Here is a 27,863-nt window from a genome sequence, read left to right as displayed (position 1 = left end):
GTCTCCTGGATTCACAGCTGTCTATATTAGGAGAACAAATTCTCCCCACCCACCACCCTTTGGGGCCCCCACCCCACCCTCACACTCACTGACTCTGCTGTTATCCCAGCCTGGCTGATTCAGGATTGATTTTCAATTATCCCCCTTTGTTTTGGAGGATAAGAATATATGAAACAACATTTCGACTAATGAATACTGGATGAAGTAATCGCCATCACTCTGCTAAGAAGGGAGAGGCGGGCCCGAATAACATTGGCCATTAAGATGCACAGTCTGCCGGTCCCACATGGACCCAGCCTGGAACCACTGCAGTCCACAGCCCCTCCTGTGTCAGATCCGCATAGCCCCCAATCTGTATTTAAGTATCACCACCCTTTAAATAGTGCATTTTCATAAAGAGGGCTTGTACATTTTACCTATTTGTTTCTGAGATTATACAGTCTTGAGATACACACCCTGAGAGCTCTAGTTAAGATGGACCCAGTTGGGCTGACATCTGCTGTTATTACCCAGATGCTCTGCTCACTGGCAGCATGACTTTAATACATGCCCACTGGAGAGAAAGTACTTCAACTGGGCGTGTCTCTACGAGAAGACACATGCGTGAGCTCATGCACACATACATGCGTGTGCATGCGCACACACCCTTTAAGTGGCAAGAAGGCCAAAGTTCTATTACTGAGCACAGCAATTTTTAAATCTGCTGTTCAGGTTCGTGTAGAAGAAACACCTTCAATGTTGACTGGTGATGTCTCTAATGACGTGGTTGGTGGAGTGTGAGGGAGAATTTTGTACAGGCTCAGGGACTGGGTAAATGCCACTGTGACATTAGTTTTCTCTGTCCCAGGCAGAACAGGGCCCATGTCACTTGGATTCAGCTGGGGCGCTTTATAGCCTGGTCATCTGGCCTGGCTCTGAGGACACAGCTGCTCAGAATACCACACAGTTTGCAGAAAGCCCCGTGTTCCCCCCAGGGACTCCCTGCTGCATTTCAGATAGGAGGGGACCTAGGGAAGGAAAATAGTGGAGTGACTAATAACATTCCATGGCTCTCTAGAAGCGGGCATTCATTTATTCATTTCACGAGTATCAAAGTGCATTAATCGTAACTTAGTTTTTCCTATGAAAGTAAAGGAAGGGGGGAATGTTGTTTGTTGTTTTAAAGAGAATTATGCCCCCCCCCAATTTATATGGTGAAGTCCTAACCCCCGATGTGCATGCACCTGGAGACAGAGCCTTTAGGGAGGTTAAGATAAGTGAGGAGATAAGGTGGGGGCCCTAATCTGTTAGGACGGGTGGCCTTCTCATCAGAGGGGGAGACCCCAGAGAGCCTTCTGTCTGTCTATCCAAGCACAAAGGAAAGAGCATATGAGCACGCAGGGGGCCATCGGCCATCTGCAAACCAGGACTAGAGCCTTCCCCAGAAACCAGCCCTAGCCCCTTCCTCTCAGGGTCCAGCCTCCAGCCGTGGGGAAATGAACGTCTGCTGTGGAAGAAGCCCTGTGGGTGGCATTTTGTTACAACTGCCAGAGCAGACGAGTCAGTGGTTTAGTTCTGTGAAGGGTCTGGGTCAGAGGCAACTGAGAAGGCCCGGCTGAGTCCATCCTCGCAAGGTGAGCAGTCTCCGCGCTGTGCGGGGAGAAGGGAGGGCCTTCCAGGCCACGTGAGAAGCAGGCGCAGATGCAGAGGATGTGAAAGCCATCCGCCATCCCTGTCTCAGGAAGTGCTGCGCAGAGCTGAGGGTCAGAGACCGAGGCTCACCCTGAGGCTGCCTAGATGCGCTGCTCTGAAGGTCACTGGACTTGGGCAGTGATGCTTATTTGGGGGGGAGGTGGAGCACCACTGCCTGTTTATAGTCAGGGGGGGCATGCCTTCCTCTGAGTTTGAGGGGATACTTGACTGTCCCTCAAGAAGGCACAATTGGGATAAGTAGTCAAGAAGGAAGAACCTACCGCGGGTTCTCACAATGTCGTGTGGTGATGGCCTCTCCCAGGACCGGCCCCCGGGGTGGCCGCGATCTAAGGCCTTGCTCTATACCTCCCGGGTGTGGAGACTTTGGAAGAGGGGAGAAGAGTGACAGTGTTACAAATAACCACTTCTTGCAGTTCTATCTCTGTTTTCAACCATCTTGGATCATATTTTCTTCCCTAGACTTTCCCTGAATCTCAATTTCTTCCCCCGAAATTATATAAAGCAAATGATTATCTTCTGTGATTCTGTTTTCTCGAGTATACATTTAACTCTTTTTTTTTTTTTTTTTTTTTTTACAGAGACAGAGAGTGAGTCAGAGAGAGGGATAGACAGGGACAGACAGACAGGAACGGAGAGAGATGAGAAGCATCAATCATTAGTTTTTTCATTGCATGTTGCAGCACCTTAGTTGTTCATTGATTGCTTTCTCATATGTGCCTTGACCGCAGGCCTTCAGCAGACTGATTAGCCCCTTGCTGGAGCCAGCGACCTTGGGTTCAAGCTGGTGGGCTTTTGCTCAAATCAGATGAGCTCGCGCTCAAGCTGGCGACCTCGGGGTCTCGAACCTGGGTCCTCCATGTCCCAGTCCGATGCTCTATCCACTGCACCACCATCTGGTCAGGCTCTCGAGTATACATTTAATTAATAATTTTGATCCTCAAATGAACTGCCGCCACTCCAAAATAAGAGGCGCCAGGTATCCAGCCCTTCCTCTGCCCTGTCCCCCAGAGCGGCAGGTGGGGAAGGTGACCAGTGAACGTGAGGAGGGAGCATCGGCCTCTGAGCACACCTTCCTGTCCTCTGTTGTTCCGGAAGAGCCGAGGCTGCACTCCCCGGGGCCCCAGGTCGCTCTGAGTTCCCCCCACCGCCCCCAGGTTCTCACAGACAACCCCGCAGCTCTGAGGTTGCTCCGCGCTGCACCTGCACAGGGAGTTTGAGCACAGCACGCTGGTGACACCGCAGGGCTGTGTCAAGGCTGCTGGCGCAGAGATACACGGCCGAGTCCCTCAGCCCCAGCGAGCTCATGGTCAGCTCCGAGCTGTAGTTGCCAAGAAACTGCTGCACCAAGAACCGCTCAGGGAAGTTTCCTTTTTCTCTCTCCTCCCCGTTGTAATACTCGATGAGGAACTGGGGTCCCTGGCTCCGGGCCTGCTGGTACCAGTACACAGAGCGGTGCCCAGAGAGAAAGGAACATCTCAGTGTCACCTTCTGTCCTCTGGTTTTTATCAGGTGTCTTGGAGTTTGGGTGACTCCAGAATGCACCGGGCCTGTGAGGGAGGGAGACAGGAGCTAGAGAAGGAGCAGGGGAGGGGCCCGATGGGGCCTTGGAGTCAGGCGCTGTCGGGCTTACACCAGAGATGCCCCACCTGGGCCGAGCACATACCTGCTCCCAGGAGATAAAGGGCCACACAGCAGAGGAGCCTGGAGCCCATGGCGGGGTGGGGCAGAGCTGGGCCGGAGTCTCCCTGCTCAGAGCTCTGGTCCTCTGAGAGCTGACATTCTGGGCACTCTTCTCTGATTAGAGGGCAGGTAGTGATGTCACTGCTCTGATGTCATTGCCTCTGCTGGGTCTCAGCGGATGCAGGTACCCTGCTTTGTCCTGCAAAGCCTCTTGCATGACCTGTGGGGCTGGACGGGGCCGGTGTAGGCGGCCCTGTCTTTATGCAGACCCTGTCTCTGTGCCCAGGGCATGCAGGCTGCCTGCTCCCAACTTTGCACCCTTTACTTAAAATTGTGAGCTCAGAAATCCTCCCTAACCACTGCAAAGTAGGAATTCATGGCTCCCGGCTGGGGCAGCACCTGCAAATTAGTGTGTACACTATTGAGCCTTTTAGTAGATAAAAGCACAAACAAGCCTATTCCTTAACCCTCTGGGTCCCAGGCAGCTAGCTCTGCCCCCATGCGCTGCCCCAGAAACCTTTGGAGAGCGTCAGCTCTATAGTGCCCCCGTGTGGCGTATTCAGGCAGTAACTGAGATTTTGCCTTGGCCAAGATGCAAGAAGACAAAAATCCTGGGATGTGTTTAAATTAGAAACAATTTTTACCATTTGCACTGTTTTTCTTTTTTAAACTAGAGGTAGACACACACTTCTAGTTGATTTTGGATTTATATTGTGAGAGAAAACAAGAGGTCATGAGATGGACTGCAGATGGATGCCCCAAGGATTTTTGATGATTAGGAACGAATAGAAGCTGTTTTATCTTTGCTGAAGCCGACAGCTTGCCCAAGGCAGATAATTTAGTATTGCCGCAGCCAGTGAGGTGACAGGCAGTGTTCTGGTCTGAGATGTCTGTCTCAGGCCTCACGGGAAATGCTGAACCGAGCCTGGGTTCCCCACAGCTTCCTGGCTGGCCCCCGGGGATTTCTGCACAGGCAGGAGGCGACTCTGCGAGGCTGTGTCTCTGCTGCTGGCACAGAGGTACACGGCGGAGTCTTCCGGCTGCAGCGCGTCCATGTGCAGGTGTAACTGAGAGCTGTCTGTGCTATTGGGTGTGAAGTGGCTCGGGACAGTCATATTGTCAACGAGTTCCTTATAGTTGTAGGTAAACATGAGCTCCAGTGGCTTCCGAGCGCTCTGTTTGTACCAATACATAGCATTGTGGCCCAGGTGTTGTTCACACTCCAGAGACTTCTTACTCCTCATCCCCATTACCAGGTGTTTTGGTTTCTGAGTAACTCCGGAGTCCATGCGGACTGTTGGGGAAAAGGGGCAAAATTCAGACAAAGCCCAGAAGGAAGGGTGTTGCTGCAGCCACAGGGGAATGGCTTGGAGTCCAAGGGCAGCCCATTTGCACCCAACACTCACCTGCTCCCAGGAGACAGAAAGACACACAGCAGAGCAGCCTGCAGCCCATGGTGGGGTCAGGACTGATTGACACCATCTAACTAGGACATCCTGTCCTGAAAGGGGGTGCTAGGCTCTGGTGTCCTTGTCTTGGTTGGTGGTTCTACCTATGATGTCACTGTCAGGCCCCAGGGGATGGTCCTTCCTCCCCTTTGGTGCCTCATGTAGATTCTCATAGAAGGTGTATTTCAATGGACTGTGGTAGAATATACCTCAGACAGCTGCTTGCTTGCTATTGGCTGCCTTCCGCATTATACAGATTCTCTATCCCCCTCCCTTCCAGGGCCCCTCTAAGCGATCTCCCCCCTTCCCTGCTCTGTCAGGCAGGAAATCCCTCAAAAGGCATTTCCCTCCGAGCCTAAGCTCCTTGGAGCCCCTGTGCCCGACTGCACGGAGGGGGGAAGGCTGGAGGGAATGCTGCCCCTCATTTAAAATGTACTACTCGAATGCCAGGAGCCAGCCACTGGGGAGGGTAGTGAGGGATCACACGGGACAACCAGCTCTGCCCCTGGATTGCACATCCAGGGCTTTGGCTGGGCTTCTAGCAAGTGGATTAGGAAATCAATTTGAAAGTGATTTTAGTTTAATATCGTCAGGATGTCTACCACTGACGCCCCCAACCGACCTAAGGGTGGCACCCCAAGGCCCTAGCTTCCCTCCTTACCCCACCTTTCCCCTCACTTCCAACACCACCACCCCCACCAGCCTTAGAGGTTTTGAATAGAGCCACAGCTCCACCTTGTGTCCAAAGCAGCACATTTCCAGTCCAGCGTCAGCAATCCAAGCCAATCCCTCCTTCCATGGACTGGGAGCAGCTGTGATGGGTATGGAACCCCAGGGAAGTGTGTGAAGAAAAAAGCCACACCTAAAACAACAAAAATAGTTGGCAACAGTGCCGCTCACCCACATGCCAAGGAAAAGCAGTTTTTACTCAATAGAGATGGGCTATGTGTGGGTTCTTAGTAATGAACCAAACAGTCCTGCAGAAACTGGCCCAGCCTGAGGAGCTTATGGGCAGCTTGCTCGGTTCAGCAAATGCTCCCTGAGCACCAGATATGAGCAGGCCTAAAACCTCATGCCCACCCACAGAATTCTATTGCTGCGGGGTCATCGAGCATAGTCACAGATAATGACCAGGGAGTAAAAATGCATCATGTGATGTTTGAGAAATGTATTCAGCATTTCAGTGATAAAACCACTTCATGTTTGTGATTTCAACTGTTACCGGGGGGGGGGGGGGCTGCAATGAAATGATCTCCAAAGCCTTGTCCTATTCTGAAAATGTTAGAAACCCAGGATTCAGTCTACAGATGGCTCTCCTCTTTGGGACTAGCGAGGGTGATCTGCCATGAGTCGGTTCTGCTTCACCATGTAGACTGCCTGTTTACGCTGTGATCTACTGCCTTATTGGGGTAGCATCTATTTTCATAAAATGTACTGTTATGCCAGTGTTGCGTTTTTGTTCTAGAAAATTTATATATATAAACACAAAAGCGAAATGATTTATAACTGCTATTTTTAACACTCATTTGTTATGTCAGATATTTATTGACCAACTAAAAACAGAATTTTAAGCTGAAACTTCGAACAATGAGAGAACGTGGAAGGCTTGACGGTCCTGAAACGATGGCCAGAGTGGGTTTTTCTGCAGCAAGGAGTAGGAGGAAGGGGAGGCGGTTATCTGCTTGTGGAGGAAAAGGAATCTAAGGAGGTCTGCCCTGCAGGAAGGAATAGCAAAGAAGTGAATGGTAAGCATGTAATTCAATGCAAATGTTACCTGTATAAAATAGTAACGGCATATGTTGCTTGAAGATAAATAAGAGAGACCTAACTGATCCAGGACAGCCGGAAGCTGGGGTACAGAGTACTGAGAAGGAGCCACAAGAATATAGGTAAGAAAATCCCTTTTTCTTAGCCAGTTTCTAATGTGGATGCCCAGGGTGGGCACCGACATGTACAGCAGAGAAAAGAAAGGTATGCCTCCTCCCATCAGTGAAGGTCTTCAGTGCCCGGGACAGGGCCCTGTCTCGTTTGCAGAGTCCCGAGTACTACGGTGAATTTATGGGAAACCCTTGCTCTAGCTCAGGGGTCCCTAAACTTTTTACACAAGGAGCCAGTTCACTGTCCCTCAGACCGTTGGAGGGCCGAACTATAAAAAAAAACTATGAACAAATTCCTATGCACACTGCACATATCTTATTTTAAAGTAAAAAAAACAAAACGGGAACAAATACAATATTTAAAATAAAGAACAAGTAAATTTAAATCAACAAACTGACCAATATTTCAATGGGAACTATGCTCCTCTCACTGACCACCAATGAAAGAGGTGCCCCTTCCAGAAGTGCGGCAGGGGCCGGATAAATGGCCTCGGGGCCACATGTGGCCCGTGGGCCGTGGGTTGGGGACCCCTGCTCTAGCTGATGATTGGGATTCTGTAAGACTTCTGGGTGCACAAACTTCAGAACTTCCCTACTGGGCTGTACTACAGGTGAAACTGCAGTGGGGTCGCACAGCTGGGGGACAGGAGCCTCGGGGCTGGGTGAACACGTCCCACAGCTTCCTGGCTGGGCCCGCGGGTTTGTGCACAGGGAGGCAGTGACTCTGCACAGCTGTGTCTTGGCTGCTGGCACAGAAATACAAAGCCGAGTCCCCTGGCTCCAAGGAGTTGATACGAAGTTTCAAATGAGCTTTTTCAGGAGATTCCGGTGAGAAACGGCCTGGCACTGACTCATTTAGAATGAGCATCTTATTATTGTAGGCAAACATGACCTTCAGCGGCTGCAGGGAGTGCTGTTTGTACCAGAACATAGCATTATGGTTCAGCTTCTGTTCACATCTGAGGGACGTCTTACTCCCCACTCGTGTGACCAGGTATTTTGGATCCTGGAAAACTGCTGTGTCCAAGGGACCTGAGGAGAAAGGAGGCAGAATTCAGACAGGTGCCCGAGGCAGCCTGTTGCTGGAAATGTGAATGGGCTTAGAGACTCAGAGGGGATCGTGCCACCAGGGCCCTCACGCACCTGCTCCCAGGAGGCACAGGGCCACACAGCAGAGGAGCCTGGAGCCCATGGTGGGATCAGGGCCAACGGGCAAGGCCCTAACCCAGACTTCTGGCCTCCGGTGGGAAGACTGGGCTGCAGTGTGCCACGCCCTGGGCAGGTGCTTGGCCGTGACATCACCTCCTGGTGTGACTCCCCCCCCTCAGGCTCGCCTCAAATGAGTCCTTTTCACGTCCTGCACTTGCTCCTTTCAAAGAAGTTTTAGCTTCTACTCCTTTCAAAGGAATTTGGGATTTCTAGGGATCGTCTGAGTGGGGTGGGCATGTCCTTCAAGGCTGTTTCTCTGACGTCATCCTTGAGCCAGCAGCTGCCTCCCTCCCGTGTCTGCCTCCTCCCCCCTCCCCCGCTTGGGCCCCCTCTGAGTCACCGAGGTCCCCTTCACCATAGTGCAGGCTGATGCCACTCGCATCCTGGCTCCCTGGAGTGTCCCATTTACGCTCAGAGGAGGGCACAAGATGAACTGCGAGCCCCTCCCCCAGAACCAGCCACGGGCCACATTGAATTGCATGAGTTGATGCTGGTTAGGAGTACCCCCGGTCAGCCTGTCCTTGCAGGGGACAGACTGCAGCACCGCTCCCTGCGCTGCTCTTACCTGTCCGGAGGGCCAGAGCCACGTGGGGACTAGGAGTCAAGAGTAACAGCATGGAAGTTGGAGACATTTCAGCAGGATGATTTTACTGCCCATGAATGGTCTCTGGGTCACGTTCTCTTTCGGTGGAGTTTACAACTCAGTGCCAGCCCTCCTGACATGTTCTGTGCGGGGCCATCCTGTGCACTGCAGGACGTTCTGCTGTATCCCTGGTGTCCATCCACATGCCGGTGGCACTCCCCACCCCCAGCTGTGACAACCAAATGCCTGCAGACATGCCAAACGTGAGAACTAGCTTCCCCCTTGACTCCGTCATTCTGTCCTCCCTCAACCTCAGGGCAGATGTCAGGGTTGGTGGTGGGGCCCCAGTGCCTCCTAGTGGTCATCAAGGTTCAGGTTTTCCAGCAAGACTTCCACATGTCTCCAGTAGAATATATCGATATTCTGAGGCTTGTAATTTTGTGGACTTCTGGGGCTTTTAAGAAGCAAGGGAATTTTTTTTTGTGTGTGACAGAGACAGAGAGAGAGAAGGACAGACATACAGGGAGGGAGAGAGACGAGAAGCATCAGTTCTTTGTTGTGGCACCTTAGTTGTTCATTGATTGCTCTCCTATATGTGCCTTGACCAGGGGGGCTACAGCAGAGCAAGTGACCCCCTGCTCAAGCCAGCGACCTTGGGCTTAACCTGGTAACCTCCGGTTTCAAACCTAGGTCCTCCACATCCCAGTCTGACACTCTATCCACTGCACCACTGCCTGGTCAGGCAAGAAACAAGCAAAATTCTAAAAGCTTAAAAAACACAACAACCCGGGAGCCTTGAGGGAAAGCAAAGTGAGAAGCCCTGTCCCAGATCTGGGTTCTGGGTTTCTTTTCTATCTCTAGGTGTTTTGCTGTCAAGTGTTTTCATGTCTGGACAGTTCTAGCTTCCACGGACCACTGGATTAGTGATGGCGTCCAAAGGGAAGTCCGGTGCTAGTGTCTGAGCACACCCAGATGGTTCCCTCTCATTGCTCAGAGCTCTCTTGCTCCAAGAATTTAGACCACCCCGCAGAGAGATGAGAGTAAAACCCCTCCTGGCTTAGCTCCCTGATACTCTGTGGTGAGGGAGGTGGGCTCTAGGTGTCCTTTGGCCTGGTAAGGAGGTAGGCGTCCCTAGGTTACTGCTGTGTCCCACTGCCCAGGCGCCAGGAGAGCCCGGCTCCGTGTCCCAGCAGGGCTCCACTGGGCGGGGCTGAGTGGGGCAGTGGCCCTGCCCCTCTGTTGTCTGGGGAATGTCCTCCACCTGCACCTGCTGGGGGCTCCAGGCCCCCCACCCCAAACCCCTCTTCCTCCTCCCCCCCACCGTGCAGGCACACATGCGGTTGGCAGGGCAGGTTCCTTCCTGGGACAAAAACACCTGCAGACGCTCTGTGTCTGACCCTTCCCATTGCAGCACCGACCCCCAGCCTCTGCCAGACACACTCTCCCATGCTGTAAACAAGACCAGACTTCCCCTTAACCCTCCCCACCCAGGGAGTCCTCCCAGTCCACCCCCAGCCTCCCACCACCTCAGCTCGGTAGAGTCACAGCTCCTCCTGGTGGCTGGAGGGAAACCATGTGCTAGGACTCAGTCCCCCCAACCCCCCGCAGAGACAGGAAGGCGGTGGAGGTCCTGGCAGTAAGGACGGACAGTCAGAGGTTGTAATGAGCCCCCAGCCCTCCCAGCTCAGAATGAGGCTTACTGTTGCAGCAAAGCACAAGCCCCGGCGACTTCCTACCGTTCTGTGCAGCCCAGTGCACACAGTGATGTCCCAGACGTCTTCTGCTCTTCAGCGTGTGGCTTCTGTACTCTGCAGTGTCTGTCCTGCCTGCCAGCCTCCCCCACGCCCTGCATCGTGCTCAGTGACCCCAGTGTCCCAGCCCTAAACCTCCTTCCCCACCCTCCTCCCTTCTTCCTTTCCAGAAGCATGATTTGAAGAGAAGGCAGTGTGAGATAGGTAAGGTCACTAATTCATTCCAAGCCAGGCCTGATTGTTTCAGACTGACACCTGGGGCTTGTAAGTAGTTCTCTCCCTTCCAGAGCAGGGCTGACAACCAGTGGCCCAGAGGCAAGTCGGCTACAGCCAGAGGCAATGAGGTTTATCCAAGCCGGCTGCACCCGCGCATTAGCATCCTGTCTCCGACTGCTGTCGTGGCTACACCACGGAGCAGTCGTGACACAGACCCTGTTGCCTGCAAAGCCGAAATCATTGACTACCGGGCCTGCTACAGAAGTTAGCTGAACCCCGCAAGCAGTCAGGTGGAGAGACTCACACTAGGGTAGAAATGACCCCCACACTGACGCCATCTCTAAGCAGGGTTCACGAGGAAACTCGGTCTGGTTCCGGAGTTCCCTTTACCCAGATAGAACATTCTATTCACTGGTTTTCTGTATATGCTAAAGGTTACAAATTCAGCTTAGACCCTCCGGTTAGCATCAAGGTTATTATTACATAAGCATCTGCTTTGTACCTTGTTTTGTTTTTTTGTAATTTTTCTGCCCTGTTTACTTCAGTTTTGGGGGGCTTTTTAGTTAAGTTTCTCAGTCCATCTTTTTTCAAGGAGTGGGATTATTTTAAAAATCTCCTGGCACGTTGGTGGTGTCAGGAGCCAGCCTGGCCTCAGGGAACAGGGTGTAGGAACCCGAGAAGTGGCCGGAGAAGGTCAGGACAGGAAAACAGAAATCCCTCAGGGGAAAGAGCTTAAAATTGCCTTTAGAGGCCGGTAGCACTTGCTCCTGACCATGCACAGTCAACAGAAGTGCTGGCGCCCAATCGGACTGCAGCTCAGGCACAGGTTCACACGGTCTTCCAAGGCCACCAAGCGATGTGCGTGGGAAAGACAGGTGACAAATACAGATGAATTAAATACTGACACACGCCTCTGGCCCACCATGTGCTTGAAGTTAGGAATAGAAGTATAGGAAGCAGCATCCCCTGCACATGTGGACCACGGACATCCCCCACCCCTGAATTGATGGCTCCATCCAAGGAGGGGGGGGCTGAGGAAGGAGACCAGCACAGTGTGGCACGTTCAGTGATGGTTGTAGATGAGAATTTATGGATGTTCTCAAGAACACAGTGTGGCACACATGAAGTCCAGGCAAGAATAATTATGGGGAACTTACAACCCAATTCCGCAGGGTCAAACGTCACAGAATGAGTCCCAGTATTTCAGAAGGAAAGGTCTCTTGCAGGTTTAAGCTCCTTTACAATCATGCAAGGCCTCCCTCTCCTCATCTACAAAATGGTAAAAGTTACAGCAGTCGTCCTAAAGCTGTCGGCGAGGACTGGATGAGTTGATGTATGGAGATGCATGTTCACAGTGCTTGACGCATGGTACACACTCCACAAATTTCAACTGTGTTATCATTGGCCAAGAATTCTGTATTGTCCTGCTCTCCACATCCTGGTGAACTGACTGGGGCATGTTGCACAGCAGCTAAGAGCAGGGACTCTAAAGGCCAGTTTCCTGGGTTGGGGTCCTGACCCTACCATGTACTTATTGTGTGGTTTTGGTCAAGCTCCCTACACATTTGTGTGTCTCCATTTTCCCACCTATAAAGTGGGGATAATAATGGGAATCTTGTAGGGCTGTTATGAGAATTACTTAGTTAATATAGGTCAAGTATTGAGAGAAATCCTAATCTGTAGTAAGTTCTAGATATATGTAAGTTATCATTCTTTCACTCTCCTGTTTAGAGCTCTTGTAATTTCAGATCAGGATAATTTTTCTATTCTCAAGGGAACAAGTTTCTATTAGTAATGAAAAGTTAACATGGATACACAATACAAGACCAGAGCCACCCCTATCCTCAAATTAAATAATTGTGAAAGAGCCAGTGTTAAATATCAAGGATATAATATTCAAGGTGGTCTTCAGGATAAAAGTTCACAGTTGGAACAACCAAGTGCCTACAACTTTTGTCTGGGAACCAGGACACCTGTCACCCTGTTCTGTGGCCTTACTCCAACTTACACTTCTATTCTGGGGAGCAGGTCCCACCAGGTGGGGTCACTGCTTTCATTCCCATAACCTTCTGGAAAAGTGACCAATGTTTAAATTTGATGCTGAGTTATTGTCCTGTTGGCACAGTACTGGATTCTAAATTTGGATTTATCAGTTTCCAGTGAAATTACTTTTCTGGCACCTGTGGCCATGGGTCTCAGGGACAAGCCTGGAGGTATAAATAGCAGTGTTGGGAGACCTGCCCCACATGCCCATCCAGATTCAGTGAGCAACCATGAAGACTCTCATCTTCCTCGCTTTCCTGGGAGCTGCTGGTGAGTCTCTGTTATTACATGAATCAGTAGGTGGCTCGCATGTATCAATATTTAGGTTTGCACTGTGTACCCTTGGAGACAGCAGTGGGTGTTGAATATAATCTCTGTACTCAGGAAGCTTAAAATGTTGAGACAGTAGTGCACAGTACACATGTCTATAAATCTCACTTGCTGGGAAAAGATCCCTGAGCAGGAGAACTAAGTCTTCTAACAGCTTCCTTTCTGTTATTTCCTGGAAATATCTATTCTATACCAACCAGTACAAATATTGAGTATTTCGAAGTGTTGTGGAATACCTATTGGGTAGCTACTAAGCCCTGTTTTATATAAAAACTGTTCTTTATATTCTTAGGTAGTGGTGTGTTTATGTAGAGTCATTTATTATGTAAAGAGTCTCTTATCTGTGTGGGGGGAGCATTACAGAGGTAAAAGAGCAGAGTGTTAAAATTTAAAGCATAAATTAAAACCTAGATACTTATCTAAGAAGTAAGGTATGTGTTAAAGGTATAGAGAAATTAGGTTTTGAAAAACTGTTACATTAAATATCACCATTTCCTGAGAGAGCAGTGCAGATTAGGGATAAAGAGGCACAACCTGCCCTGACAGTCACGGTCAAATCTATGGAGAGAAAAGGAAAGGAGAGTCGACAGTGAGGAAATGCTGTGTTGACCTCTTTAAGGGTTTGGAGTTAAGAACTAGGACTAATGACTAATACTGTGCTCCTTACAGAGGCTGTGCGGGTCAGAGCCCGAGTCTCCTCTATACTAAAGGGCATCTTAGCAGGGACAGTGACAGGCGAAGCTATTTTATTGCTCATGCATAAAAGCTATGAACTGGGTTTTACAACATCTTTGCTAATGAAATCTCTCCAGTGTAAAATTACATGTCTATCAATCATCAGAAGAGACAAATGACTATTTTTATACTACTAAAACTTACTACTAAATTTTCCCAAAATGGGCAGGTTTAAATTCAATACAAAGGTGTGTATACCTAGCAATGTCTTTCCCCAGATTATTTTTAAACAGTTAAAGAACAGGACATATATAATACAATGCAAGACTTTTAGAGCCATAAGAAATCTTAGTAAATCTGAATAGATTGAAAAATGCCAGAAAGATAAATGGGATAAGGGGAGAGGCTGGAGATGGAAACCTTATGATGTTCTATGAAGTTATTTTGTAAAAATTTTTGGTGAGAACCAAGAAGAGAAATTTCAGGGCAGGGGTGAGTACGAACTTCCCATGTTCTTCCTGGCCAGAACATCCTCAGGGGTCTTCTAACAGCTTCCTTTCTGTTATTTCCTGGAAATATCTATTTTATACCAACCAGTACAAATATTGAGTATTGCAAAGCGTTGTGGAATACCTATTGGGTAGCTACTAAGCCCTGTTTTATATAAAAACTGTTCTTTATATTCTTAGGTAGTGGTGTGTTTATGTAGAGTCGTTTATTATATAAAGGGTCTCTTATCTGTGTGTAGGGAGCATTATAGAGGTAAAAGAACAGAGTGATAAAATTTAAAGCATAAATTAAAACCTAGATACTTATCTAAGAAGTAAGGTATGTGTTAAAGGTATAGAAAAGTTAGGTTTTGAAAAACTGTTACATTAAATATCACCATTTTCTGGTGACAAGTGACAGGAAAACATTACCTGAGCTTCCTGGGTAATTGGCAAAAGTGTGGCAGTGAGTCAGAACCCCAGGACAGGTCTGCTTAACAGACAGTCTCCGACTTTTCCCTGCCAGTCGCCTTCCCCACTGATGATGACGACGACAAGATCGTCGGGGGCTACACCTGCCGGAAGAACTCCGTCCCCTACCAGGTGTCCCTGAACGCCGGCTACCACTTCTGCGGTGGCTCCCTCATCAACGACCAGTGGGTGGTGTCCGCGGCTCACTGCTACAAGTCGTAAGTGATCACTACCCACACCCTGTTCTCGAGAATCAACTCGACCCCCAGCGCTTCCAGAGCAGGAGCAGGGTAAACAGTAGAGTTAGACTGAGCGGTGAGCATTCAGGGTCCGAGAGCCTCATTATTCCCCCGGGCACGGGATGATGTGTCGAGGGACTTGCACATGGTGCCCATAGAGTTCCCCGGCGTCCCTCCAAAGACATGGGAGGGGATGAGTGAGTCATCCTGAGAACTAGCTTCAGAGCATTCACCGTTAAACAGTCCTAATTCTCACAGCTCACCCAGAAAAACATGCCACGTGGAGGTCACAAAAAATACATGACATTTCCATCCAGTACACTGACAACAAGCCCAACTCGCTCTGACCCCTTAATACCGTGTCACATCTGCTGCCACTTCTCCCTGCAATGACTGGTAATCCCAACCAGAGAGGCTATGGCAGGGGCTGGTTAATTGCCACCAATTCTCTTTTCATCTTCACTGTTTGAGTGGTGTCACTGGGTCCCATTCCCATGCCCTACTATGCCAGCAAAGATGGTGGACTATGAATCTGTGCCTGTAGTGACAGCTGCCTCAGGAATACTCTAACTGCACCTTATCTGGTGGGACAGCCTCACGTGCACAATAGCCTGTGTGTGTGAATGCCCGACCAGGTAGCATCCGTGCTTATGCTCACGCCTAGGGTGTTCTGGTGAGGTGACATGCTCAGGTTGAGTACTTACAGACCCTTCAATCCTCTAATGCAGCCGAATCCAGGTGCGTCTGGGAGAACACAACATTGAAGTCATTGAGGGCAACGAGCAATTCATTAATTCAGCCAAGGTCATCCGCCACCCCAAATACAACTCCAACACCATCGACAATGACATCATGCTGATTAAGCTGAGCTCACCTGCCACCATCAGCTCTCGCGTCTCCAGTGTCTCTCTGCCAAGAACCTGTGCCTCTGTTGGTACCCAGTGTCTCATCTCTGGCTGGGGCAACACCCAGAGTGTTGGCTGTAAGTGTCACCACAAACACCAGCGCCAGGTCTGAGGCTTCCAGTGGTAAAAAAAAAAAAAAAAAAAAAAAAAAAGCCCTGGCTGGTTGGCTCAGTGGTAGAGCGTCGGCCTGGCGTGCGGGGGACCTGGGTTCGATTCCCGGCCAGGGCACATAGGAGAAGTGCCCATTTGCTTCTCCACCCCCACCCCCTCCTTCCTCTCTGTCTCTCTCTTCCCCTCCTGCAGCCAAGGCTCCATTGGAGCAAAGATGGCTCCTTGGCCTCTGCCCCAGGCGCTAGAGTGGCTCTGGTCACTGCAGAGCGACGCCCCGGAGGGGCAGAGCATCGCCCCTGGTGGGCGTGCCGGGTGGACCCGGGTCGGGCGCATGCGGGAGTCTGTCTGACTGTCTCTCCCCGTTTCCAGCTTCAGAAAAATACAAAAAAAAAAAAAAAAAAAGGCGGGTTGAGGGTCCCTTAGTCCAAACTGTCACTCAAGTCAAGGTTCACAGAGGGGAGTCTGTGGATCTGCGGAGCCTTAGAAGATATTCATGGAAATGAGGATTGCTTTGGGGGGAGAGCTAGCACAGGTGAACTAGGATAAAGATGTCAGGTAACCCAGTGATTAGGAACTGGCCGAGAACTAGAAAAGGAGCGTAAGCAGAGCCGAGGCCGAGGGATTTGGGATGGTCTGAAGGCTAACCCCGCTTGGGAAAAAAGGTCTCTAGATCTGAGATCTGTGGTCATTGACGCATCTCAGAGAGAGAACAGCTTGTTGATTAAAACTCTTTGGAAGGCCTCCCAGATAAAAGTTGTTCTTCCAAAGTAGAAGTCATTGGCCATTGGAATGAAAGGGTGGGAGTATTGGGAAGGAGGGGAGAGACCGTGGGGATTTCTAGGAGTCCTGGGGGTAATCTTCTTCCATGTTCATTCCCGCACCCTACAGCTAACTACCCCGAGCTGCTGCAGTGCCTGGAGGCCCCCATCCTGTCCGACAGCGCCTGCCGCAACGCCTACCCCGGCCAGATCACCAACAACATGATGTGTCTGGGCTTCCTGGAGGGCGGGAAGGACTCTTGCCAGGTGAGTCCCTTTGCGCCCCCCTCTTTCCAACTCTGTCGCATGCATCTTCCACAAATCTCCCCGTTCCTGAGACACAGAAGGTAGAGAGGGCTTCTCTGGGACTGATCATGAGGGTGAGGGACAGGTTTGGGATCAATGGTCATCTTTCTCTTCGCCACATGAATGGTTAGAATTAAGGCTGAAAAGACGCACAGAAGATGGTGTGCAAACCGTACATTGAAGGCGCCCTCTGAGGAGTCTGTGATAGGACACTCTTTGGAAGGAGCAGGGCTGGCCGGCAGCCTTACACAACACCCCCGTCCCGGTCCTCATGTCCTCGCGGCCCTACAGGCCTGAAGCTATAGAAAGAGAGGGTCTGGGAGGAGGGAGGCAGAAGAATGAGGATGCACAGTGGAGACTGAGGGCGGGACTTCCGGGGGAAAACGGGGGCCTCACGGCGGATCCACACCTGGGAAGACGGACTGGGACACTGGAGAACCATCTTCGAGCCTTCATCCCATCCGGTGTGGCTGAGCATTCTAACTGGCTTCTCCCTCCCATGCAGGGTGACTCTGGTGGCCCCGTGGTCTGCAACGGGCAGCTCCAGGGCATCGTCTCCTGGGGCTACGGCTGCGCTCTGAAGGGCAGGCCCGGCGTCTACACCAAGGTCTGCAACTACGTGAGCTGGATTCAGGAGACCATCGCTTCCAACTAAGCCCACGTGTCCCATCACAGAGCATCCCCGAGACAGCGTCACCGTCTCCATATGCCTGAAAACAAACCTAAATAAAACTTTTTGTCCTGCACTCAATGTGTCCAAGAACTGTCCTTACCTGGTATTCACAGACGTTCTCTTAAAACTGGCTGCTGAGTAAGCGGGTGGGCAGAGAATCAAGCTAGTATAGGAGGGTCGAATCTGCAAGGTGATTAAGTTATATATTTGCAAACTACAATCAGAGACACTGATAACATGGAACAGACTGACGGCTGTCAGAGGGGACGGGAGTGGGGGCTGGATGACAGAGTGAAGGGATTAAGCAAAAGGAAAAACACACACATGTATAACACATAGACACAGACAATGGTGTGGTGTCGGCCAAACGGAAAGGGGGTGGGGGAGGTATCCCCAGAAGCCTAGAATATATGTGGAGCCTACGGTTACAGGTGTTTTATTTAACAGGCATTTATATAGCATTCACTACATGCCACTAGGAGTCACTGTTCTAAGCACTTGATAAATAGAAAATCCGAACAGACCAATAGCCAGTAAAGAGATGACAGTCATCAAAAATACTGCCAGCACAGAAAACCCAGAATCAGATGGCTTCCCCGGTGAATTCTACCAAACATTCTACCAAGAATTAACGCCCATCCTTCTCAAACCCTCTCCCCCCCAAATTGAGAAGGGACCACTTCCAGACTCATTCCACAAGGCCAGCATTACTCTGCCCCATGGCCAAAGGAGGACATTACAAGCAAAGGAAACTATAGACAATAGTCCTGATCAAACCAGTTATTTATTGCATATCTCCGGGGGCATCGGAAAGAGGAGTAAGTGTCAGACACCTGGGCAGGCGAGGAGATTCACTCTGTTCAGACGACCACAGTAATCAGACACCCCAGACTCGAATGTCAGTCTCTCGACAGAATGGCTGTGCCTTAGATTTTTACCAGGATTAACAGACAAGTTACAAGTGGGGAGATATGCAGTGAGATTGCTTTGCAGTCGGGAGTTCTCAGTCAGCTGTTTCCATTTAGCTAGTTCCAGAGGAAACAGTTCTGAGCTCAGCTAAGCAGCCACCAGGCAAAGAACGGGCAGTTGCAGGGTCTCTGTCTGGTTCAGGCAAAAGGAGGAAGGTCTGTGTTTGACCTTGTCACAGGCAACCGGTGGTGGTGGTGACGGGTCATCCAAAGTCTTAGGGAGCCACCAGAAAGTCTCTTCTAACTCACCTGGGGAAGCCACTTCCTAGAATACAAAATTCCCAGGGGATATTTTTACCCACCGCTATTTTCTGGGAGCTCAGGTCAAGTTGAAGCTATCTGAGGACATGTGGACTCAGTTCCAAGTCCTGACTTTGCCACGAATCCCCTGAGGACCACAGCTCCCTCATCTATTCAGTGAAGGGAGGGGTGATTTATTAAATTTGTTTTCCACTCCAGTATTGAGTTTATGAGAATGGTTCTATGAGGGACACTGGAAAGGGGGAGGGGCAAGTGAGGGCAGGGAGAGAGGCTGGAGTCACAAAGACAGGAGCAGACAACAGAAAGGCTATGTCACAGAGAGCAGGGGAAGTGTCAGCGGACACCTGGCGACTACTGAGACTCCCAGGGTCAGAGAAGAGGCACCAGGGGCTTGACCTGGCTGGCTCCTCGCTCTCCCCCACGGCAGACCCAGCCCCCAGCTTTCCCGATACACTGAGTTCCGACAGAGACTGGTCTGAAGGCTTCTGCCCCTAACCCCCAGCTAGCGCTCCTCTCCCACTGCTCTCGCCGGGGACACCTGGACCCAGGATTGGGCTCATTTCCTGTCTGACTCAACTTGTCTGCGCCGGGCGGGATCGCAGCCCACCATGAAGTGCGGGCTCCTCTTCGCTGTCCTGAGTGCCGCTGGTGAGAGGCTGACCCTTGTTGCAGCTGTGGGGGAGGCTGGGTGCTGCGGGCATGGGTGGGCAGGGGCCGGGAGAGGAGCTGTGGGCAGTTCCTTCAGTGAACCGTTGCAGGAAACAACAGGAACCTCCCGAGGCCCAGCGCCTCCCGTTAGCACGCCCCCAACCCCCCCCAAGCCCTGGCAGCACATTAGGAAGTGTCACTAATGAGTGACCTGCTCTTGCGTACAGGCCTTCCTAGACCGCCACGTTCCGTGGGCAACCGCAGGAAAAGCATGTCTTCCCTGTGTGAGGGCAGCGGGACTTCACAGCCATGAGCACAGGAAGGGAGGTGGGCTGGGTGGGGCTCTGGGGCCTCGTGCTCCTGCCCCAAGCTTTCCCACTCCCACGGGCAAAGCCAGGGAGTACTGAGCTGCTGCCCTCCATGCCTGGCAAAGCCATGTCAGTGTCCTTGTGTATAGCTTGAGGGACATGCTTGAGTCTCCCTGATTTAAAATATACATACATATATATATATATATATATATATAGAGAGAGAGAGAGAGAGAGAGAGAGGTATAGATATATAGATATAGTAATATAATTTAAAAACCTTGATACTATCTTCGAAAAACTTAGGCTGGGAAAACTACCCCGGCCGCCCCTCACCTCTCAACCTCTCTCTCTCCACCTACGACCCCCATCAACTCTGTAGGAGTCCTTCTGGCCACAGATTATGGGAAGGAGAAGCTGAGCTCAGCAGGGTATTTCACCGTTCCATACCTGGCCTATCTGCAGTCCAGCCCGGAGCCCTGCGTGGGCTCGCTCATTCACTCTGACTGGGTGCTGACTGCTGCTCACTGCCCCTCACCGTAAGTATCCCTGTGCCCTCGGGAGCCAGGAGGGACGTGCTCCAATGAGCAGAAACAAGAGCAGGTATGGTGAGGCATTCCAGGAAGCTTCAAGGGCACCCTGAGGGAATGAGAGGCCCCTGGAAGAGAGAGGACCTTCTTCCCGATGGAGTAAGCTGCACACGTTTGGTTAGTTTCAGACGAGGCCAGTAGGAGTCTCTGACACCTTCCTATAGAGAATAAATAATATTCTTTCACCGTCTCCGGGGAGAACACCGTGCCCAGGGAGAACAGCGAAGGAACAGATAGAAAGGAAGGAAGCCAAAATAAATAAATCGCCAAAAGGAAAACACAAGAGGAGTGGTAAGTGGTAATAGACAAGAATGAACAAGACACCTGCTTTAGTTGGGGTGGGGGGCGGGGTCACGTGAGGCCCTTTTGAAGAGATGAGACCCCCAGGAAGAGGAGGCAACTATGTGAACAAAGCCAGGGGCACTGGGTCCCTGAAGTAGGGAAGATGTTGAGGAGACCTGCGTTGGCTGAGTGTGATGAGTAGGGGACGTTCACAGGGTGAGGGCAAACAGCCAGGCGGGCCATGTGGCACAGGAGGAGGGCAGGAGCACACCACACATAACAGCGCTGTAGCTCGCAAACCTTAGCGTCCCCACTGTGGCTGGGTCAGAACAGGTTGTGTGACTGGGACCTAACAGAGTTGCAGGGATGGTCCAGGGCCACTTCAAACTCAGAGCTCTCGGCCACCTGGTTGTTTAAGATAATATCCTCAAACATAGACTGAAGCCTTGCTCTGCACATCATCAGAACGACAAAGGAAAGAGAATTTGCATGGGGTATGCAGGACGGGCACAGTGCGGAGTGTAGATGGTGTTATGTTGAGTGGGACACTTGAGACCCTGTCAACACAAGAAAGAAGAAAGAAAGAAGGAAGGAAATAAGGAAGGAAAGAAATGGAAGAGAGGAAGGGAGAAAAGGAGGGAGGGAAGGAAGGAAGGAAGGGAGGGAGGGAGGGAGGGAGGGAGGGAGGGAGGGAGGGAGGAAGGAAGGAAAAAACTACAGTTTGTCCCCTCTAAGAATTGGAGTTGGAAACTCGGACACTCTTCTCTCAGCCAGATCTGATGCGTGACCTGTCTTTGGCAGAAACTGGCACTTGTATCTGGTGCATGACTGGCTTTCTGGTGATGGGAGTGAGTGGGTTTGAATTTGTCCAGGAAGTACAATGGAAAATGGTAACTGGAAGCCCTCACGGACTACTAAGAGCCTTGTGACTCTATGATCAATGAAGGTGGCACGTGGTAAATATGATGACATGGGCTGGAGCAGGGCTGGGAAGGGCGAGGGGCATCTAGAAATGAAGGGTGCAGTATGCTTGCTCAGGAGCTGAGTGAGACAGTGTAGCAGAGGCAGGGGCCACTGGAATAATGGACTGTGGCGGCATCTATTGCCTGCCCATCCCCATCATCTAAATCATCATCATCGTCGTCATCTCAACAACTAGACTGCACAGGTATGTTTTAGGTGGCGGATACCATGGCCAGTTCCATACAGACACTGACTCTTGAACAGCAATCCTGTAAACAGTTGTTATTACAAGTTTACAGACTTAGACGGGTCACTTCAGTTCTCAGGTCCAAGAGGTAAAATGAAGACGACTGTAGAAAGTCCCCTCTGACGTTTCCTGCCACTGTAACATTCTGTGACCCTGTCCTTTTCCATCTCTCTGCCCTCTTTCTTCCAAAGCGTTCAGATTCGCCTGGGAGTTCACCAGCCCAGCATCAAAAATAAGGAAGAGCAGGTACGGAACCAGTCACTGACTGTGACCTACCCTGACTTCAACGCGCACACTCTGGACAATGACCTGATGATGATCAAACTGTCCAGCTCGGCTGCTCTCAACACCCACGTGGGGACCATAGCCATCGCTCTGGAGCCTCTACCACTGAACGACTCCTGCTTCATCCCAACCTGGATGTGGAATGAATACAAAAACCGTAAGTGCTGGACTCTGCCTTCTTTGAGCCGGGAAAACAGGGAGGGATGAACTTGAAGAAACGGGCTGGGAGGGCATGTTCTTGACCCTGGAGCAATTGCTTCCAGGACCTAATAATGCCAAGATTAGAGGCCAAAAGATAAAATTCAAAGAGACGACAGCCCATCAGACATCAACAAATGGATCAGACAGTTATTGTTACGTCTCTAGAACATTCAAGGTCAGCATCCTGGGAACTGATTTCAAATAAAGTTGGGTTAGTATCTCACTCTAAAGACAATATCAAGGCATTTTGTGGGAGGGTGGCTTGCAGCCTCATGGACAGTTGTTGAAAGTCCACCAAGCAATTAATGAGTCCGTAGTGGGAAAACCCAAACAAAACATCTCAGGGAGCCTGACCAGGTGGTGGTACAGTGGATAGAGCATCAGACTGGGACACAGAGGACCCAGGTTCGAAACCCCAAGGTCGAGCAAGACTCATCTGGTTTGAGCAAGGCTCACCAGCTTGAGCCCAAGGTCTCTGGCTTGAGCAAGGGGTCACTAGGTCTGCTGGAGCCCCTGGTCAAGGCACATATGAGAAATCAATCAATGAACAACAAAGGTGCCGCAACTAAGAATTGATGTTTCCCATCTCTCTCCCTTCCTGCCTATCTGTCCCTATCTGTTCCTCTCTCTGTCTCTGTCACAAAAACAAAACAAAACAAACATGAGAGGGAGGCAACAGAGGATACTCTCCACCCCGACCACAGACAACCCAGCCTATGTTGATGGCCTTTCATTCAAGGGAGCCTGAGAGATAAGAGGGTGGTTGGGGGAGCCATCTCTCCTGTTACCAGAGCAGTTTCCATGCAGAGAGTGCCAGTCTCAGACCTACCGCTCCATCCAATAGTTTCCGCTTAGGGGCGGAGCCTAGCAGAGTTATGGGAGTTGATTGATCAGTATGACACGCTCCTGCTGTGTCTCTGGGTGTCTCTCTGGCCTGACACACTGGAAAAACGGCCACAACCTGTGCTGTAGGCACACCCCCCTCTCCCTCTGAGCTCTACCTGTCTGGTTTCTGCAGGGTCACGTCTTATCAAGGCCACTTTATGCAGAGCGTGGCTTTCTTACATATTTTGTTGGTCCTTGGTGGCCTTTACTTCATGTGGCTGCGAAGAGCCATTCTGTTCTCTTTAGGTATTGTCAAAGGGTGGTGGAACCGTCACTTGAGATCTGAAATGCAATGATAAAGCTAAATGTCGTAAGGCAGGGCAATGATGAGCCAGCACAGTCTCGGAGCAGAGCAGAGTATTGGGCTTATACAAAGTTTGTGGGAAGCTTGGTAGACAGGGATTGGGGGACTTTCAGAGGCTTAAAAGAGTTGACATCATCTGTAGAGGCGTGGTTACTTGGGTAAGGCTGTTGTTGATTGGTTGACACTTGGAAGCATTTTTTTTGGAGGGCATCTGATTGGCTGACTTTAAAAAGTGACACTGATTGATTGGGTTGCCAAAGAGGACTCCACTGAGGCAAACTGTCATGGATATTAATCAGGTTTAAACCCACTGGTGGCAACAGAACAATCCATCTGTTCTGTAAAAACAAATAAAAAGTGGGAACTTTTAAAATCTATTTTGCAAAAACAAATAAAAAGTGGAAACTTTCATATTCTGCGTATCTGGCAACTTCATTTTCAATTTAGAAGCAACATTCCTGGGAATCTAAGTGAACATATTTTCTGAACAAACCAAAGATTTATGATCTTTATCCTTGACTTTATAAGCCTTACTCAGAGTAATTGCATTGCATTTTACAAAAGCGATTTATCACATCCCATTTGAAAACAGAAGGAAACTGTACAGAGGGTTCATTACATAGGCCTTGCAGGTCAGAATCACAATGACACTCATTCTATTAGCTCTCTGCTGCAAGGCCCCCAAGAGTTATTAGGAATCCATTACTTCAAGTAACTAGATTACTTTTGTCTAGCTTCTTCTACTCATTTCAATTCCCATAAAAAATCTACAACCGAATGTTAACACCTTTCTTTTCTGACCTGACACACACTCTGGTCTAATCTGCTTTGGACATGAGATTGGATACACTTCATGAGAAAAATCCTGCTCTATAACTAATGTTAGGGTTTTGCTTGAGCAACCTCTGGTCAGTTCTTTTGTTTCCTCCTCATTATTCTCTACCAGAGATTAAAATGATATAATATCTTGGTTAGAACCCTTGCATCCTGAGCTTAACAGGATAGTAACAGTTGTTAGAATGGAAATAAATACTATAACCACTTAGAGGAAAGTTGTGTTATATTTATACATATATGCACATGCACTTACAAATAAACATTTTTTAAAAAAGTCCTAAACACATTAAAAACAGTTTTCTCCCGCCCTGGCCGGTTGGCTCAGTGGTAGAGCATCGGCCTGGCGTGCAGGAGTCCCGGGTTCGATTCCTGGCCAGGGCACACAGGAGAAGCACCCATCTGCTTCTCCACCCCTCCCCCTCTCCTTCCTCTCTGTCTCTCTCTTCCCCTCCCGCAGCCGAGGCTCCATTGGAGCAGAGATGGCCCGGGCGCTGGGGATGGCTCCTTGGCCTCTGCCCCAGGCGCTAGAGTGGCTCTGGTTGCAACAGAGTGACGCCCCAGAGGGGCAGAGCATCGCCTCCTGGTGGGCAGAGCGTTGCCCCCTGGTGGGCGTGCCGGGTGAATCCCGGTCGGGTGCATGCAGGAGTCTGACTGTCTCTCCCTGTTTCGAGCTTCAGAAAAATACAAAAAAATAAACAAACAAAAAAAACCAACCCAGTTTTCTCCCTTTGTGACTAAATTTAAAGATGATGAAGTAGGTACCATAAAGATTTCTCAGAAACAAAGGCTTTGTGCCTGTCATTCTCGTGGTCACTTATGGATTTTCAAGGATTTCTAAACTGTGCCTAGTGGAGAGAGAGAGAACCACAGATCTCATGTCTGATGTAAGGAGGACACACTGCTCTGAATGCAGTGCTCCGACACAGAGACCCCGGGGTGGGGTGGGGGAACCCAAGGAGGACGGAGTGCTCACTACCAGTAGTGACTATGCTCAGGGATCAATGCACTTGTGAAACTGGGGCTGATTACCAGAGTGTATGTGATCAAAAGAATAACCCTGGATTTCATTTCTCTTCTCTTTCCCACAGTTAGTGACCCCGACAGCATGGTGTGGACAAACCAGTATTTCCTTCCTGTCAAAGTGTGCCAGTATATGCTAGGCCGCAAAGAAAAGGCCAACATCACGTGTGTGGGACAACCTCTGAACATCATGACTGAAATGAAGGTATCTTTCCTCCCCCACAGAGAGACAGCAAAGGGTCCATGAGGAGGAGAGGTGATTGTGGGAAACCAAATGCGACCCATCCGAAAGGCCTGGAGTCCCTCTCTCCCCCCGACTCCGCCTCTGGGGGGGGGGGGCATTAATTCCCTTCCCCCCCTTTCAGAGTGTACGGGATTCTGGGTAGCACCGTTTGTCCTTTCTTCACCAGCTTGGTCTCAGGTTGGACCAAGCTTGACCCAAGAGAGGTGAGACCCACGTGGCTGTGAAGAGAAGGTTGTCACCTTTCAAGAAAAACGACCAGTCCCTCAAATGCCCCTGCTACTCTCATGCGCCCACGTCTGAGATTCACTCTCGTCCCACGAGGACAAAGCAGTATTGGCCTCCTGTTCCTTCTCCCCGGCAGGAAGTGTCAGCTGCTCCGGCCATCTGTGGTGGGAGGCTGCATGGAATCTTGTCCTGGGCAAAAGGAAGTGTCACCCTGGGCAGCGAAGGATTCTTCACCAACATTTATCCCTACGCGAAATGGATCCTAAAAACCATGAAGAGCTACTGAGGCTCCTCTGTCCCCCTCAGGGCACTGTCTTCGAGACCTCTACATGGGGTCCCCAACTCTCCTGATCTTTCTTGTTCTTAAACAGAATCCAAATAACGCACCCAATAAAAAAAATGCCATTAAGAACTCATACTGTGAGCCCTGACCTCTTTAACGTATCGACCGCGAGACCAATGAGAAATTTAGCAACATCCCCACCGCTGGGTTCATTCATTCAGAAATTACGGAACCTTCAGCTCTTCCAAAGGAAGAGCTGCCTATGCGAGGGGTACACGAGTGACTGTGACATGGTCTTTGCCACCAATCAGCCAACCATGATACCTTGTGACAACTGCCACAATAGAGATGAGCAACAAGTGTTGTGAGAATAAAAACACACATCACATTTTGTGACACACAGGGGAGGTGTCACCAAAGAGACAGACAGATTAGGGCATGATATTGTAAAACTGAGAGTACAGTTAGTTAAAAGTCAGAAAAACACATAAAAATTGTGGCATGTTCCAGAAGATATATGTAAATAAGGAACATCAGGGACAAAACAGAGAGAGGATGTGAGAAAAGACCATCACTGGTGGCTGAGCATGGGTCAGACAGGGCCTGACCTGCTTGGTGAAGAAATGTACATTTTTATCCTGTAGGCATCAGAGGTGCCATCAGTAACAGCTCTGGATTAGAGAGAATATGGCCCAATTTCTGAACCTGTGCAATTCATCCATAGACGTAGATGTGAGTAGCAAAAAGCAGAAATTGTCTGAGTTAACACCCATGTTTCTGGCTTGGGCAACTGGGTAGGTGGTGGTTCTCAAAGATAGCACAGACAGAACCAATGTTTCCATCTATAAATGATGAGGGGCATGGTCCTGAATTCGGAGAGGTGGGGCACGTTATTTACGGCATCCTTGAAGGACATGGAGGCCGTTGTTCTAGCTGTCAGCTGGCGACAAAGATCTGGCTCCCAGGTGATATTTGGGTGGGGGGCTGTCTATATTTACGGGTAGCAGTTGCTGGCATTGGTAGAGTCTCGTGCTATTAGGAAGTGCCCTGTGGGGCTTACTTCGTCCTCTCGCACGGGCATGTGGTGGGGGACGCACAGCATCCCAGACCACCAGACCGGACCGAGACACCTAACAATACAGAATTGCGCTTCCCCTAAATTTCACTGTTGAAGCCACACCCCCAGTGTGACTATATTTGCAGATAGGAGCTACTCGGAAGTAATCGAGTCAAAATGAGGACACTGGGGTGGGACGCTGACCTGATGGGATTAGTGTCCTCATTAAAAGAAACCCCAGTGAGACGACCTTTTCTCCCCCTGTGGTGCATATGGAGAAAAGGCCATGACAGGATACTGGAAGGCTCTGTCCACAGCCAGGAAGAGCACTCCCCACACACACTGAACCTACTGGCAACTTCATCGTGAACTTCTAGTCTCCAGAACCGTCAGAAAACAAATGTCTGTTGTCTCAGTTGCCCAGTCTGTGCTATTTTGTCATGGCCACATTCAGTAAGGTGTCTATTCAACTCTTTGGCCCACTTTTTTATTGTTTGTGTTACAATTGTTGAGTTTTAAGACTCCCTTATATACTATTTGGGACACACATGATGTAACAGATAATGTGTTTTGCAAACATTCCCACCTAGACAGCGGTACACTAGGTTTTCAGCTCTGAATACTTCATTTTGTAACTGCCCGTAAATGGCCTTGCTGTTCCCTTAGCCTCTATGGTCTCTGAAGGCAGAAACAATGTCCTCACATCCAGGGATCCCCAACAGTAAATCCAGCACCTAGCACAGCTCAGACTCATAACATAAGTCATGGGCTGGCTGGTTGACTACATGGCTGAGTAGTGA

General features: G+C 50.0%; 2 protein-coding genes and 3 gene segments (V, D, J or C); 2 read left to right on the top strand and 3 right to left on the bottom strand.

Annotated features, from left to right (window-relative positions):
- Positions 1–2,850: 2,850 nt before the first annotated feature.
- Positions 2,851–3,470, bottom strand: LOC136392209 (T cell receptor beta variable 5-5-like). The segment is given in 2 exon segments: positions 2,851–3,239; positions 3,356–3,470. Coding segments are annotated over 2 exon segments (438 nt in total).
- An 802-nt stretch (positions 3,471–4,272) lies between these two features.
- On the bottom strand, positions 4,273–4,873 carry LOC136393554 (T cell receptor beta variable 4-2-like). The segment is given in 2 exon segments: positions 4,273–4,666; positions 4,779–4,873. Coding segments are annotated over 2 exon segments (468 nt in total).
- Positions 4,874–7,289: 2,416 nt separating this feature from the next.
- Positions 7,290–7,889, bottom strand: LOC136392208 (T cell receptor beta variable 3-1-like). The segment is given in 2 exon segments: positions 7,290–7,729; positions 7,841–7,889. Coding segments are annotated over 2 exon segments (489 nt in total).
- A 4,724-nt stretch (positions 7,890–12,613) lies between these two features.
- Positions 12,614–17,528, top strand: LOC136391323 (cationic trypsin-3). Its single transcript, XM_066362913.1, has 5 exons — positions 12,614–12,769; positions 14,519–14,681; positions 15,431–15,684; positions 16,607–16,743; positions 17,288–17,528. Exons 1-5 carry the CDS (start codon positions 12,730–12,732, stop codon positions 17,435–17,437), a joined length of 744 nt encoding a protein of 247 aa, XP_066219010.1. The 5' UTR covers positions 12,614–12,729; the 3' UTR covers positions 17,438–17,528.
- A 771-nt stretch (positions 17,529–18,299) lies between these two features.
- On the top strand, positions 18,300–26,104 carry LOC136393553 (probable inactive serine protease 58). The gene is made up of 6 exons (XM_066366193.1): positions 18,300–18,353; positions 19,187–19,332; positions 20,023–20,179; positions 21,914–22,164; positions 25,323–25,459; positions 25,860–26,104. The coding sequence occupies exons 2-6, from the start codon at positions 19,293–19,295 to the stop codon at positions 26,007–26,009; spliced, it is 735 nt and encodes a 244-aa protein (XP_066222290.1). The 5' UTR covers positions 18,300–18,353; positions 19,187–19,292; the 3' UTR covers positions 26,010–26,104.
- The last annotated feature ends 1,759 nt before the right edge of the window (positions 26,105–27,863 follow it).

The sequence above is a fragment of the Saccopteryx leptura genome, chromosome 2 (genome assembly GCF_036850995.1).
Source record: "Saccopteryx leptura isolate mSacLep1 chromosome 2, mSacLep1_pri_phased_curated, whole genome shotgun sequence".
NCBI classification, from domain to species: domain Eukaryota; kingdom Metazoa; phylum Chordata; class Mammalia; order Chiroptera; family Emballonuridae; genus Saccopteryx; species Saccopteryx leptura.
The sequence above is the reverse complement of the archived record's forward strand: the minus strand, read 5'-3'. Positions and strand labels throughout refer to the sequence as shown.

Excerpts from the sequence above, each read along its gene's own strand:
- LOC136393553 (XM_066366193.1), top strand. The coding sequence starts at position 19,293 with ATGAAGTGCGGGCTCCTCTTCGCTGTCCTGAGTGCCGCTG. Across the intron at positions 20,180-21,913 it reads GCTGCTCACTGCCCCTCACC|CGTTCAGATTCGCCTGGGAG; the intron begins GTAAGTATCCCT and ends TTTCTTCCAAAG. Across the intron at positions 25,460-25,859 it reads ACATCATGACTGAAATGAAG|GAAGTGTCAGCTGCTCCGGC; the intron begins GTATCTTTCCTC and ends TCTCCCCGGCAG.
- LOC136391323 (XM_066362913.1), top strand. The coding sequence starts at position 12,730 with ATGAAGACTCTCATCTTCCTCGCTTTCCTGGGAGCTGCTG. Across the intron at positions 14,682-15,430 it reads GCGGCTCACTGCTACAAGTC|CCGAATCCAGGTGCGTCTGG; the intron begins GTAAGTGATCAC and ends CCTCTAATGCAG. Across the intron at positions 16,744-17,287 it reads GCGGGAAGGACTCTTGCCAG|GGTGACTCTGGTGGCCCCGT; the intron begins GTGAGTCCCTTT and ends CCTCCCATGCAG.